The sequence below is a fragment of the Anarrhichthys ocellatus genome, unplaced genomic scaffold (genome assembly GCF_004355925.1).
Source record: "Anarrhichthys ocellatus isolate YVR2014 unplaced genomic scaffold, GSC_Weel_1.0 scaffold3, whole genome shotgun sequence".
Lineage (NCBI taxonomy): Eukaryota > Metazoa > Chordata > Actinopteri > Perciformes > Anarhichadidae > Anarrhichthys > Anarrhichthys ocellatus.
Genome location: NW_022280033.1, coordinates 3,367,801 through 3,383,846, shown reverse-complemented (window position 1 = coordinate 3,383,846; position 16,046 = coordinate 3,367,801). Strand labels below are relative to the sequence as shown.

General features: G+C 41.8%; 1 protein-coding gene across 1 annotated transcript in view; it reads right to left on the bottom strand.

Moving 5' to 3' along the window:
• The window catches only part of LOC116398183 (echinoderm microtubule-associated protein-like 6), a 54,052-nt gene that overhangs the window by 21,502 nt on the left and 16,504 nt on the right, over positions 1-16,046 (bottom strand). The window contains exons 3-17 of the mRNA XM_031874268.1: positions 15,343-15,502; positions 12,751-12,849; positions 12,569-12,637; positions 11,900-12,085; positions 11,062-11,197; positions 7,798-7,871; positions 6,670-6,797; positions 5,954-6,091; positions 5,704-5,845; positions 5,393-5,507; positions 4,643-4,855; positions 4,390-4,557; positions 3,175-3,281; positions 974-1,092; positions 3-19 (exon numbers count right to left, since the gene is read on the bottom strand). Of these exons, the coding sequence (XP_031730128.1) occupies positions 3-19; positions 974-1,092; positions 3,175-3,281; positions 4,390-4,557; positions 4,643-4,855; positions 5,393-5,507; positions 5,704-5,845; positions 5,954-6,091; positions 6,670-6,797; positions 7,798-7,871; positions 11,062-11,197; positions 11,900-12,085; positions 12,569-12,637; positions 12,751-12,849; positions 15,343-15,502 (1,871 nt within the window). The remainder of the gene's footprint in view (positions 1-2; positions 20-973; positions 1,093-3,174; positions 3,282-4,389; positions 4,558-4,642; positions 4,856-5,392; positions 5,508-5,703; positions 5,846-5,953; positions 6,092-6,669; positions 6,798-7,797; positions 7,872-11,061; positions 11,198-11,899; positions 12,086-12,568; positions 12,638-12,750; positions 12,850-15,342; positions 15,503-16,046) is intronic.

Here is a 16,046-nt window from a genome sequence, read left to right as displayed (position 1 = left end):
GCAGTCGTAGCCACGGTACCTGCACACACACACACACACACACACACGCACACACAGCATTAATGTTACCAACCAACCAGACATCTATCTCTGTGATCGCTCACTGACGTGTTTGTGCGTCGCAGTCTGAAAAATAAGAGCTCAGCAATTTATGGAAAAAGGTCGACAGTCCTACTGACAAGGCGCCGCGCAACCCAGCCTCAGTGGGCATCATTCGCCATTTTCAGGCCTTCATAAATAACAGAAGTCAACACATGCATCTGTAGGGTCATCAGTAATTGAACAAAGTCAGCACAATGTCACAACTCAGCCCTCTTTTCTCCACATTCTGTAATTACTGTTTGAAGCTCTCACTATGAGGTTTTACAACTTAAAAGGACATTATTTCTGTAATTCATTATTTCTCCTTCACTAAAACCTGAGCCTGAGGCAAAGGTGGAACGTCTTCTCACTCTGTTACCTACACTGAAAAAGAAGCAGCATTTTATAAAAGACACATAAACAAGACTTCCCTGTACTCATGTTTTATTTGTTTAATTAAGGAGAGTTTATTTCTATTAGGTGTTTGTTAAGTGTTATTAAAAACACAGTGTTACGACCTGCTGTTACTCTTGAACTGGACCCTTAGAGGCTCTAATATTGTTTTAGAATCATAAAATATTCTGTCAAACTATTTTATCAAGCAACATTAATAGTTTTCCTCAATGCTAATAATGTAACATTTCTATATTCCAGATAAAACCAACCTTTTAATTCCAATTTGTGTGTGTTCTACACATGTTGGGTAGTCCTTTTATGATCATGATTATGATTTTACAACTTATCATTATTCTCGTAATATTTTGACGTTTTCTCAAACGTATTCTGGAAATCTCAGAGAACAAAAATATGTGGGAAATATTTTGAATTTGCAGAAAGTTGTGAACGTGAGCAGAAATTATGTTAAAACACAAATGAGTATCTGATAAGTTACCCGTGAACAAACTGCAGCCGGAGGCCTTGGTCTGGTCCTTGCTGTCTCTTCAGAGATCCAACCTGCAGTTTCTTCTCTCTGCTCTGCTGTCGCAACTGAGGCAGGTCCTCCTTGTACACCTGCAGCAACACACACACACGCGCACACACGCACACACGCATGCACGCACACACACACACACGTTCATTTTTCACATATGCCAAGCTGTGTCATAATACAACAACAGTAAAAGTCAACATGAAAGTTTTGTACAGAGAAACTACATCATGATTATTTAGCTTTTTGAAGACAGCAGTGGAGCTAAAAACATCAACGTTTGTCCTGATGGTGACGCCAGATTAAAATCTAAAGGATTCATCCTCTGGGGAACAGGAACGGAGTCGGGAAATATCACTGCAAACTAGGGCTCAGATTGTACTGACCAAACTAATATAATCTTTTCTCTTGTTGCGTAATCAATAATATTTGGCATTACAAGTCTCAAAGTGTCTCATCAACATGGTGTGGGGTGGACAGTGTCGGACAGACTTTGGCTCATTGATCATCTTCATTTCATCAAGAAAATTAAATCATAGATCATCTATGACATCGTAGACACAATCATTAATAAATAATCTCAACATAACAACATGACATCTGCTGTGTAGACGTTTCTCGGCTCCTCTTTATCGGTTAGAGAATGAAACTGAACACAGTCTGCAGTGTTTTCGCACTCAGCAGAGGATTCGCCTGCTCATTTTTCATGCAAATTGTTCTGCTGAGGGTGAGCTGGCGTGTTTCAGCCGTCTGAGAGTTTCACAGGGAGAGACTTTGCTCCCAGGAGGTTCGGGACTGGCAGCGCTCCACTTTCATGCTGCTTTTCATTTACAAAACTGCATATTTCCGGAGCGTCATGGTGGATCAGCGCCGTGAGCTACAGACCATTTCACTGTGTCTGGAATCTAGACTCCCTGTTTTCTCCTCACTGTAGAATCATCTCAAAGGAAAATCGTCTCTGTTAACCTTTTACCTTCGCTGTTCATCTTCATTTTCTAATAATCTATAAATTTTCGAATACTAACATGTATGTCCATCTTCTAAGTGGGTGTGAGCTAAACATTGATTATGAGAGTAACTCATTTACAACTGAAACAAGACTCAGAGTCTGCAGCTCAACATGTTTAGCAGGTATAATGTTTACCATGTGCACCATCATAGTTTAGCATGTTAGCATGCTAACATTTGTACAACTGAAGCTGATGGGAATGTCATTTGTTCTGCATGTATTTGGTTATAAACCAAAGTATTGGACACATTAAAACGTTGTCTTTATGATTACATTTCATCCCGAGTGGAACATGAACGTCTGAACTACATTTTATCACAACCCATCCACCAGTTGTTGTGATATACCTGTTAAAAACAACGTATATCTGACAAGGTGGAGATAAGTTATGCATCTTCATCTATGAATATCTGTACAAAGTCTCATGACAGTTTATCCGATTGGTGTCGAGAAATGTAATTAAAAATGTCAACCTCATGGTTGCGCCAGAGGAAACATCAGGGGATCACCACAAGACTCAAGCTGGGGACCATTAAGGTCTTTGCAAATCCATCGACTACTTGTTGAGATATTCATTTTGAGAAAAGAGGGGAGGAAGAAACTGAAGAGAGGGAGGTAGGGAGAAAGGATGTAAAAAAGGGGGGAGAAGGAAATTGTAAAAAGGGAAAGAAGGCAGGCCAAGGATGAGGGATTACAATAAAAAATAATAATCCATGTTTTACTGCTCTTTCCAATTAAACTTTATTGTTAAATCTAAACACACACACAGCCTCTCTCTTTGTCTGTCACACACACACACACACACACACACACACACACAGCCTCTCTCTTTGTCTGTCACACACACACACACAGCCTCTCTCTTTGTCTGTCACACACACACACACACTTTGGGCTCTATCTCCAAACAGCACGTTGTTGCAACACTGGTGGCAAATGGAAGTCACGGGGACGTGTGCCAGGCAGCGGCTGGGTTTGGAGATAAGGCGTGTTTTAGGATCGCCATGGCAACTGCGCGGAGCCCTGCCGAGGCCGAGGCTGAATGAGAACGAGGAGCCGATGCGGCGGAGCCCTCCGTTGTAACGTTTCTACAAGCTGCTCTGTGAAACCACTCTGGAGCAGCTCTGAGGGTTCGGTGCCTTGCTCAGGGCCCTACCTGTCTGTCGTAGTTGATCTGTGTTTCCTGCTCAATGTCGGAGTCGAGCTCCGGGACGTCCGACACGTCGCTGTCCGACTGCTCGCTGTTAGAGTCCCCGTGACTGTCTACAGAGGAGACGGACAGACAGACACGTTCTGTGTGACTTCGTTGTCTAAACCAGTGATTCGGTTAATTGGGTGAATGAATACTAAGGTGAACATTCACATTACTACCCAAACTGTCCATTGCAGACATTTATTACATAGCAGAGCTACTTATTTCTTCAATTTAGCCCCATTGTACTTTCTCCAGATGCTTACTTACATTTCAGTAATGGAATAGATAATTATAACAATTCATGTACATTGATCCTTTAACCTTTGTTGAACCCCGTTATCTGATACTATCAACCCATTGAAGGGTCTTTTCAGGGGAACTCTCACAAAGACATCTTTGGGACCCTCTGAAACCTGAAACCACTGAAGAGACCCTTGAAACTTCCATGAGTACCCCTAAAGCCTCAAGAAAACCTGGCACCACTTACAGAAACCGTGGAACTCAAATCTGGACCCATAAACCCAAATCAAGAAAAAAAACAAAAAACTTTTCCTAACAAGAACTTAATTAAGAAAACACAATATTCTCAAAACAAAATACTCAAAATACTATTGGACTCTTGAAATCCTCTCAAAGGACCTCTATAGCCTCAGAAAACCTGGCACCACATCAAGGGTGTCGGTTCTATATTAAATATTATATAACATTACATTTAGTCTGTTTAGCATTTATGCACTTCAATGATAAATTAATGGCTTTTAATTAATTTAACACCCCAGGACTTTCATGTGTGTGTCTGCATAATATCTGCTGATTCAAATCTTTCTGCAAATGAAAATATTTCCCACATATCTGTGTTCTCTTTGATTTCGACAATAAATTGTTGTAATATTTGGAGAAAAAGTCACAATTTTAAGAGCATAAAGGCTTCATTTAATAGTATGTGACCCTTGTAACTCTCTAAAGCCCGAGGAAGATCTCTTGAGGACCTATGAATCTATTAAAATGACCTGAGAGACCCCCTCCAAGGACTCAAAATAACCTGAAACCCATTGGAGACGCACTGTTTGCATCTACTTTGTAATGAAATCTACTCGTATTGAATGACTCTACTTTGTTCCTCATCATCTAATGCGCTTCACAGATTTTCTTCTCAACTCTTCCCGGTTTTCGCACCTTGTATGTTGGTATCCGGTCCTCCGTTCATGACCGACTCTGGCAGAAACCTCCACTGGAAGAGGGCGTGGTCGGCCCCACCTGTGGTCAGCACCCACTGCAGGTCATGTGACCAGCGGACGTTGGTCACATGGGCAGAGTGACCGATGTACTTCTTGAATTTAGCTCCTTGGAGAAAACAGACGACTCACATTTAACAACAAAACAGAGAGAAGAAAGCATATAAGACCCAAAAGTAAAGAAAGGTAGAGACCTTTCCTCAGACAGGGGAAGCGATAGAGCTTAACGAGGCCGAGGTCGTCCCCGGTCACAAGTACAGCAGCAGCGTGATTGGCATCCACTGCGTTGATCTCAGTTAGATTAGAGTATTTAGGCCAGATGCCACCGACATCGGAGCCCAGGACGCAACTCCAGGACGCCCAGCGCTGACCTTTCACCTCCTCCTTACTGACAATCGGCTTCCCCACTGCAGGAGGCGGAGAAAGAAAGCAGTCTGCATTTTAACGAACTTTAATTAACTTTAATGCACTTTTTCATTTCTGCAGCAAATGTTTCACCCGTTTATCTTTCAGCTGATGCTAATGATAACAAACAGCCTATGTGCACAATTTTATCAATAATAATCGTTTTCTCACAGACAGAAGCAAGAAAAAGGAAATGTGTGGATGGTGCCGATTTTAATCTTCTACGCTGGACTCTGTTCTGAGTTGAGTTGCAGAGAGTTTCGTGTATGAACGTGTCCGCACACACAGTTTCCTGCAGTCTTGAATATGTTTGTGTTTTCAGTTTGCTCTGATTGTTACACACTCTCCAACAGGGGACAATGGGATTAAGAGGGGACATTTTTCAGGACCACATTTGGACCTCCTCTTGAATTAAATCAATTTTAATATTTAGCCGAGAGAGGTGTTGATGCACATTGTTTCCCCACAGTATAGAAAACTGTCTCTTGACTCTAGATAATTCCTCATGATTAGTGCAACGTTAGACTGCAGCGACTCACTGGGCATTCGGTAGAAGAGGCGTTCGCCAGCTCCGTCATTGGTCTGCAGGATTTTGCTGTCCAGAGACCAGTCCAGGTGAGTGATGAAACTGGCTGATTTACTGCATTCTCCTACCTATAGTTAGGCAGACAGACAGACAGACAGACAGACAGGCAGACAGAGGAAATAATCAAAACAAATTGTGAGAGTATGCAGGTATTAAAATCCACAAAATGTTTTTTTCTTCATAGAATAAAATGGTGATTATCATTCATACTAGCAAAGGAGCTTTTCAGCATCAGCTTCAATGCCAAAGTGCCTCCATCCCTACCTTCTTGTATCTCTGGGCGACAGCGTAGATGTCCACGAGTCCGTCGTTGGAGCCGACAGCGAGATACGCTGCGTCTGGAGAAAACTTCATCTCATGGATCACCTCCTTCCTGTCTTTGATGTGAACAACCTCCGTCATGTCTCTGAGGCGGACATAGAAAAACAAAGCAATATGAGATTTTAATTCAGTGTGTGTGTGGTTGTGTGTGTGTGTGTGTGTGTGCGTGCGTGTGTGTGTGCGTGTGCGCTACCTGACTCTCAGCACAGTGAAGGATCCGTCCTTCATGCCCAGAGCCAGCTGGTATCCGTCCACGCTGAACGCCACGCTCCGCACCGCCTCCTCCATGTTGCAGCGAGCGATGAGGGCGTGATCCACCAGACTCCACAACCTGATACACACACACACACACACACACACACACACACACACACACACACACACACACACACACACACACACACACACACACAGCTAGATTAGGTGTATCAAATAAGATACATATATATACCTTCTCCACAACGGTAACTTAACAATCTGTAATTTTCAAATAACCTGAACCTTTAAGAACCTGTAACCTCAGAAGTCGTATTCACAAAACATTGAGGAGAATAATATTTGTAATACTTAAAATACTCTCTCAAGAGCTCTCTCAAGTTATGGTGGCAACAGCTGTTTTATCTTTTTTAATTATAGTTTATTCCATTTAAATCCTGCCAGGATTATCACTCTGAAGTACATACTATATGCTAGAATCATATATGAAAAGGAAAGCCAACAAACATGTCAGCATCTTTCTTTGTTTCTCCGCCGTGTTCAGCTGACTGTGTGTGTTCATTTATAATTGGTCTCTCGGGAATCTCAGCAAACAGTGAGCCGATGCTGGAGACGAGCAGAAACCGTCACACCACAAATCAACTCAAACCACTCAGAAACTATTTATACGAGCGTGAGCGTCCGTGCACCGACCTGACGGAGCGGTCGTCGCTGCCGGTGACAGCCAGAGGTTTTTTGGGGTGAATGTCCAGCGCCCAGAGCTCGCCCTCGCCGTGTCCCTGCATGATCAGCAGCGGCTTGTCCCGATCCCTCACCATCACCTGGACGCAGGCAGGAAGATGCTGAGTAACTTTCCACCGCTGCTTTTAACTGATGCTACTTCCAACCTTGACTGTCAAGTTTAGGTTGAGTTGTGTCTAAATACCTGTAACTCTACTTAGGTACAAATGTGAGGTACTACCACTAGTACTAGTATATACTTCTACTCCACTACATTCATTTGAGATCTTTAGTTACTTTACAAATTAAGATTTCTACACAAATAACATATCTATACAATATGAAGTTTTGTTATTAATTTAACTACATAACAGTTTATACAAGTACAGCTGAAATGATTCGTCCATTAATCAATTGACAAATCAATTAGTCAACTATTTTCATTGAATTATTGTATGCATTATTATATATTAAGCAACCCAGCAGTATAAAAAGTCATTTAATTGGGCTCTTAACTGCAACATTAAGTGTTGAACACATTAATGTGTCAATCATTATAATCCAATAATCCAATATATATTACTCTGAAATGAGCCATTCTGCATACTGAGTACTTTTACATTTGGTTACTTATTACTAGATTGCCTGTGAATTCTCTGATTTACTTGTTAAACTCATTAGTGTGAATGCTCACAGGGCAAATAAAACAAGCAACGTCTTGTAATTATTTCATCAAGGCTTTTCTCAAGGTGGACTTGCACACACAGAGTGTACATGGCAATAAATTGCTTTGCTTTCTGTGGGTGTTTTTATGGAAATGTGGATCTTTCAGATCAATTTGAGGAGCGCCTTTGGTTTTCAGGTTCCACATTTTATCATAGGTGTGTCATGCAGTGTGGGACTCCCACTGGTCAGGTGTGGGTCTTTACTTGGTCTTAGTTTAGTTGATCTTGAATACTGCTGACTGGGTATCACACTTTGCAGTGAGGTTAATTTGAATGTGAGCCAATGAGGAGCCAGCGTGTAGCTCACCAAAATAAAAGCGTCTCTGCACGGAGGAACAACGTGGGGCTGTTCCCTTTCATTTGTCTGCGTTCTCACCTCAAAGATCTCGCTGTCTTGTGTTCCCGCTAGGATTCGGTCGGCTCGCCAGCAGACGCTGCGAATAGACAGTGCTGGAGGAGGAGGAGGAGGAGGAGGAGGAAGAGGAGGAGGAGGAAGAAGAGGATTAATACGATTTTTACCACTTATCAGCACAAGTAAAACACTAACGTTAGGCTTTTAAAGAACTACACCAGGGTCGCATAAGCGCGAGTATAAACAACAAGGCTGTGAAGGACAGATTGATGAGATGACGGTTAGGAGTCTCATTTGACTACTTGTAGAAAACTGTATTTTTAAAGACATTTAAAAGGTTCCAATTCCTGAGAGGGATATTAACTGACGCATCTTATATTGTAGAGCAAATCTTTAAAATATCTGAAGCTTGTGTTAACCACAGACTTTATTTTTGGCAGCTAAGCAAGAACTCATTCAAAATAAAAAATGTACTGTCACACTAGGGAACCGGAAGTGTAAAAAGCGGACTTATTTCCATTTTTTGGGACTCAAACAACAGCAAAAGTGCTGACAGAGCGAACAGTGTTTACCTGAGGAGGAGCAATAAGGTCGGTGCGTCCGATGTTGTCCAAACCTCAACATTACTAATACGTTACAATTATTACCATTATTAAAAGGATGAGCAGCAAATATGGACTAATTGATTAATGGATCAATCGTTTCAGCTGTTGGGTCGTTTAATTGATAACAAAACCTCATATTCTCTAAACTCTTCATCAAGTACATTTGAGGTACTTGAGTCTTTTCTTTTCAGGTGACTTTGTACTCTACTCCGCAACATCTTGAAGACAAACATTGTACTGTTTTCCTTCACTACATTTATTCAAAAGGAAAATATTACAAGTTAATTATCACATCTACAGGAGGATTCAGAAGCGACAGACTAGAGGGGAAAGATTTGTGTCAAGGCAGGAGGAAGTCACACTTTTTTCTCTCTTTCCTTTTCTGGGTACTTTCCAACCTCTCCGTCACACTCCTGCTCCCCAGCACCTAGAATGTAATTAGCAGAGCCGTTCAGCAGCGCAGCGCTCGACAATTAGATCGTCTGCTGTCGCTGACGGCGTGAACCAGCGTGCGAGGTTTCCTGTAACTTTGTTAAAACCTCCTCCCTGCAGATTCACACCAGACGAGTTTACGAGGTAAATTGGAAGACTTGCACTGTAAGAGTACTCTAGGAAGGATTTCTGATACGTCCTCTCAGAAGTGTTAATAGCAGCCAGAAGGCAGCAATACAACTTCACCTTAACAAATCACTGCTAAAGCACCCAGAGGAAAGAAATGTGGGGGAAGAATTATCGCCTCTTGCTTTCATTTAATTTTGAGGTCTTATCTTCTTCCTCACACTCGACTCCTTAAACACAACACTTTGATTCGTTACACTAGAGGTTATTTTGCTCCTCACTGAGCTTTTTCATGTTTACTCTCATGTTGCTCGAATGAAACATCTGGATCCGTGAACAAATGATGCATTTCTTCTACAGGTGTGTCTCATGTGGATCCTTTTCTTATTGGCCCTAAAGGCTTCAGGAGAGGAATCCAGATATTACTCGTCCAAGTGAACCTTTAAAACGTTCCACAAAGAAGAACATTATTTTCTGCACTGCATCATTTTTGGGCTCGTTTTTTACATTTTTTATCATGAGCCTGTAATAATAAATGATTTATGGTAAAAGTAGACTTTCCACAATTATAACAATCCATCAAATAGTTGTTTACCAGACTTTTCCACTAACATGGCTGATAACAGGACAAACCTTCTGTCTTATACATTTTAATATTTTCACCTTCAGAGAGGAAAAGAAAAGACTGAGAACCTTTCCTGTCCTTAACCCTTGTTAAAAAAAAAAGGTTTCTATTCTATTCTATTCTATTCTATTTCTGTTAAACCAGAAGTCGTCTCCTGCTGAGGAGCTACTTTCTTCAAAGCCCTTTAAGAGGTAAAGCAGTTAAACTTCCACCTTCTCCAGAACGAGGACATTTCCAACTCTGACTGGAAACAGAAAAGACAAAACTTTTACCTCTTTCCCTCTTGTATTTTATTTTCAAACTTTCTCCTCAGAAACCGTCAGAAGGAGATAAAAAGGAGGCCAGGGGCTTAATGGTGCACCCCCGCAGCTTTTCCTAAAAGAATAACATCTCTATCGTCGGCATTAAGGAGTTCAAACCTTCACCACCTCTGGGTTTTCACGGAATCAGCTTAGTCCCCTTCTCCTGCTGAAGACAAACTTTTACACCCTCTCTGCTCTCCTGAAAACTTCTCCTCAAAGACGGAAAATCAGGTCATTTCTGTTTCCAACTAGAGACGGAACTTGACAACTGAACATCTTTTACAAATGTCGTTAGAGGGAAAAGAGAAATACTGCAATGGAGGTGAAGGATTCAAGCCTCCACCTCCTCCTCATTTATTCAGGAGACTGAACAGTCACAACCTTCAACTAACAAAAGAGTCTCCGATCACAAAGTGACCTTTTCTCTTCTCTCTATTCTTCTCTGGTGAGGAGGATGATGGGTAACGTCTGCCTTTAGAAAAGCAGATAAAGTGATATTTAACGTCAGCGGGTTTATTCAAGTTAAAATGAGGTTTGAAGAAAAGGCTTAAATAGCCAGTCAGGGTGTTGGTGGTGGACAAAGAGTTTGAAAGGCCAGAGCTCTCGTTAACAGGAGAGATTTAAAGGTTTCACACAAACACACAAATAACAGACAGTCTGTCTGTCCATCTCCGCCTGGTATTAACCTGCAACCTGTAACCTGGATATCTTACTTTTGGTTTAGAAGTGAAGGAGACACAATAAAGATTATTAATCTACATGTGTTTATATAAAACTTGCAACTAACACCCACTTTGTGGCTTCCATAAGTCTAAAATGTATCAGAAATGTGGCCTGAATGTTTTTATTAAAGAGTAACTTCAGCCCTACAGTCCAACCACTGCATAATATCAGTGGGCTGAGAGATGAAGCCACTTCTGTATGATGAAAGCTAGCTACAGTAGCTTGGATAACAGCGTTGGGCACTGAATTTAATGGATTTACTGTTTAACGAACAAAAGAAATGAGATGGTCCGTCCACCTCACTCCCTGCCGCTGGGCACCGAGAGAAGGATGAACTCGGTATTGCACATCACAGCATTCCCCCATGCTGATGTATGGGCTCGACATTAGTTTGTCCAAACTGTGTATAAATGTTGTGTTTCTGTCTTGCTGATGTCGTGGCTGTATTCCGGTGTTTAGTTTCTGCCGTTTGTACCTTTGTATCCCTGCTCGGCCTCTCGAAGGTCGATCTTGGTGATCGGCTTGAAGTCGGCGTCCCACAGTCGGATGCAGCCGTCTCGGCCTCCTGTTGCAAAACCCTCCTCACAGGAATACATGCTGAAGATACCAGCCTGCACACATACACACACACACACACACGGGTCATTTACGGTACCCACATATTTATTAACTAATGTCTATTGAAGAATAAAGAGAAATATAAAGGTCTGCATTCATACACTGAGCAGACCGTGATATGATTCTTTTTCTTCCTTTTTACACTTAATTCCGTCTTGATTTATGTAAAGCTCCAGTAAACAATTTCAGGGTAGAAAGACTTCTGAAAGAACACATCTAGTTTGGTTAGATAGAACGGTTCCTGTAGGACGAAGATGACATAAGATAAGATAAAACATTATTTATCCCGAGGGAAATTGTTGTGCACCACTTGTAATACAAAGTTAGGTAGAGTGCAACATGCAAAGAGTGCAAATGTACAAAGTAAAGAGCCTAACAATAAGGTGCAACTCCAAAATGTATATACAATAATCAATGCCAGTTCAGTTTAACAAAGTTGTTGATGCAGATCTACAGCAATGCTGCATTTCTTATATGTTTTTGTAAACGAGTAGAATTTCTGTGTTGGTGTAACGTCTTAGGTTTGGACCCAAAAGTACGACTTGAAAACCGAGTAGATCAAAGATAAGTCTTTACTCAGGTAAAGGTCAGTTCGAGCTTTAACTATAAATTGATTATTTTATAAAAGATTTTTCTACTTTTGTCTCTCTGCTGCCAGAGCTGAGAACCTTTAATGGAGGTGAAAGGTCTCTCACCCCGTGTGCAGCCTGAACTGTTCGTATCAGGTTGAGCAGCTTCCAGACGTAAATGTCCCCGTTGAGCGCCCCGGAGTACGTCAAGTCGTCTTTAGCAGACGCCACACACAGGATGGTCTGCAGGTCGCCTGTCTTCCCAAAAATCCCCCTCTTTGGAGTGAGAGCGTTACCACACAGAGACCAGAACTACAGACAGAGAGAGAGAGAGAGAGAGAGAGAGAGGACACATGAGACCTTAACAGATATTTATAGGTAACATTGCTGGATCCATCGGTCTGTTGAAGTGAAGGACTTTTTGTCATTAAGACAGAGGAGACCTCTACGTTGTTGTTCATTACAGCTGTATTCAGACTCAGACACGACAGCACAATGACCACAGATACAGAGGCCCTGAGAGCTCGACGCACTGCAAATTAAGAAAACATCTTGAACAACACATAGCTGCAAAAATGTGATGCACATAGCTGGGACAGGCTTTGTTGCTGTGACTTTCCATGAATTTGGCTACATTTTTTTGTCTGAATCCCAGATTGATAGCCAGCTAGCATAACGTTAWCATTATTATGATTATTTGAATATGTAGGCTTATAATATGTAAAAGGCTGTCTGTGTGTGTGTGTGTGTGTGTACGTGTGTGTGTACGTGTGTGTGTGTGTGTGTGTTTGTTACCTTGATGTGTTTGACTCCACAGCTCACCAGACGGTTCTGTTGAAACGGATCCCAGCTGACGTCGAAGATCTGATGGACAGAGGAGATGTTAGCACACATATAGTCTATGTAACAAACAAACATACACACCACACACACACACACACACATACACATAAACACACAGACACACACACACTCACCCTGTCTGAGTGTCCGGTGGCTGTAGCCAGGATCTTCCCTCTCTTCCACTCCCAGATACACAATGTGTTTTTGGCATCCAGGCCAACCGAGGCTAACCGCTACAGAGGAGAGAGAGAGAGAGAGAGAGAGAGAGAGAGAGAGAGAGAGAGAGAGTTATTACTCTAAATGGAGAAGAGGCACAATTTAAATTCCTACTTTAGATGCTGATATTGTTTCTAAGCCCTCACACTTGTTTTGGTTGCACTGTAATAGAAACTCGTAATGTTTTCGGGAACTTTAACAGCGAGTCCATCCCATCCCACAACCCCTCATGTTACTTTTTGTATAATTTGAATACATCTTTTCTGATATTGTGTTGAAAATGATCAAGTTAACAGCTTCCTCTGCTCTTCTTTTCTTATGTGAAGTCAAATTTGGACCAAATCACGTCTTTAGCAGCTGATGCTCAGCTCTTAATCACATTTTTTTTGGAAGGGCGGCAGAAAGCATAACATAAAGTATTCCAGACTCCGTGACTTAATAATAAATCAGCTGCACCAAAGCCTGAGCAGTTGATTCATTATTCAGCTGGATTTATGATTATTTTATTGATTCAGTGTTTACTCTGATTTACTCAAAGTTGTTAAGTCATCGTGACCGAAGTCCCGGCAAGAATCAAAAACTGCCGACACAACAGCACGGATAACTTTCATTGTCACTTCACAACGCAGTCTGATTTTGTTTCATTTCTTTTTAACAGTCGGGCAGAAGGAAATACACCCATCAGAACCCCAGACAACAAAGCTCCATGCAGTTTACTGTCACCGTTGAATCTGGTTTACTGGATGACATTTGAAAAGGTTTTCACACTAGGTTTAAATATTTCTGCTCTTAACTTCTTGGGTGTGTAGCTCTTCAAACACTGATGTAAAGGTCACTTTCCTGAAGCTTAGTTTGTTGACTTTGAAGAAAGTCAACGTGTTGAAGTCTGGTGTTTTTTTAAACCCATCCATCCACCTCCACCTTTGTTTCTCTACAATAGCGTCGCCTGGCTTCATCCTGTGTTCCCCTCATAATTGCTTCGGTTGCTCGAGTCTGGTTATGTTGATGTGAATATGAGCGGGAGGTCTGGAACAAAATGAACAACGGGGCTTTGCCAGATAAGATTTACAGTCCGTGCATTTAGCTGACAGAGCAACTAACAATGACGCAGAATTAATAAGAATCATGAGGTGAAGGGCACTCGAATGCTGGGACAGCAATAGGCTGCTAGTCATTCTGAATGTGACCTGGTGGTGATGCAGCGAGAGATATCTAGGCCCAGCGACACTACAGGGGACATTTGAGAAAAGCACAACTTTATGCCACACAAACTGTGCAACAGGAAGTGAAGAGCTGCCTCCCGTAGCAGGTGGGGTACGGCAGAAAGACCACCGTCCAGTCTGAGCAGAGGATGTACATCACACGCTCAGGCCAACACTAGAACACAGAGCTGCAGCTTCACCAGAGGCCAGAGACTGACTACTTCTTTGTATCTGCATGTGTGAGACTGAAGCACTGAGAGATTGTTCATTTACTCAGAGCGCTGCCCACTCACATCCAGAGACAACTCATTTTAAATATCGCTCTCTGACGACACACTGAGCTGTGCTTCGTTCTCACAGGTTGACCGACACGCGGGAGGAAACCGAAGAGATGGAGAGAAACCTGAAAACTAATTGAACGCCGGTCTGAACAGGTGACATTGAACCCATCACGCTTCTGTAAAATCATAGCGTGTTTTTCTGATGACGTTCACAGCAGATGAACTGAGTCACAGCGGAGAGTCAGTGGGAGGAGATGATGATGATGATGATGGAGCCACACAGGATATAAATCAACCAGTAGCTGACTGTGTGATGGAAATATTTGCACTGGCTCCATTTGGACGAGGTTGGCTGCACGCACGACGAAGACTGGAACTAAATCTGCATCAAACACTTTGCATGTTTCTTGATAGACCCCACTTTTCTTTTTAAATATAGACCTCTACCAAACAGTGGAGACATCTCTTCGTGGTAAAAGTATCAACATACATTTACAAATACCAACAATTCTGAGAAAAAGTCAAATAAAACGAGAACTTTTTGAAGAAATAAATCAGATCTTTTATGGCCGTCTTGAGGATCATCTGGTATAAGGGCCAGAAAAGTGCAAAGTGTTAGTGTTCATCCATTATTTGTAAAACTAAATAAAACAGAGAGACATGCAGTCGGGTTTTCTTTTTAGTCATTGATTGTCAAAGTTACTGAATCAAAGTGATAAAAAACGTAATTCTCATCATCATACTTTGTCCTTCCCCATCACTTCTTCTCCTCCTTTCCTCCCCCTCTTTTGTCCTGCTTTCACTGTGTGTGTGTGTGCGTGTGTGTGTGCGTGTGTGTAAAGCACTATTCTTCTGTGACCTTTAGGTTGATACACAACTGTCCTTTAATGACAAAATCCATCAGTTGGACACACACAGCCACATTCATTTTGTTCAGTGTGTGTGTGTACAGAATGTGCTTACATAAAGTGTGTCACTTCAAACATGTGTGTGTGTGTGTGTGCGTGTGTGTGTGCGTGTGGGTCACCTGTCCGTCAGCGCTGAATGCGAGGCAGGCGATGCCGTGTGTGTGTCCGTCCCGGAGCAGAGAGACGGTCTGGACCGTGAAGGAGTCCCACACACACACGTAGGGATCCTTCCCCACCTGACCCGTCGCCACCAGGGAGCGCTCCGGGTGCAATGCCAGGCTGAGGGGGGGGGTGAGGAGGAGAGAGGAGGGAGGACAGTTCACAGTCAGAACTTCATTATAAAATGAAACCATGTGAGAAATTTAGAGGAGAAATGTCAACTAACATGACAAGGAGACACAATTACACACTGATTTTATTTAAGAGCCGTTGTATTGTATTTAATATAAAAATGTTAATGTAAAATCTAGTACTCCAAGGTAAAAGAAACCAAACTTTATTTCAAGTAAAAGTCCTGCAGTAAAAATGCCACTTAAGTAAAAATGTCAATATTTGTAATATTATTATATTTTTTTACATTTTATATAATTGGATGTCCATTCGACATATCTATAAATAAATGAGAGAAAAGACAAAAAATAAAAATGTAAAATAAGTTGACATGTCAACCCTCTTCAAATCAACTTTCACACTTTCTTATAAACCTGTCTTAGTTTTCCTCTTTATCTCCCGGAGGGTCAGTGTGTGTTCTCTTTTACAAAGAGGCTTCTATAAATACGCTCACTGCTTAATGGCACCATTATCAACACACACACACACACAC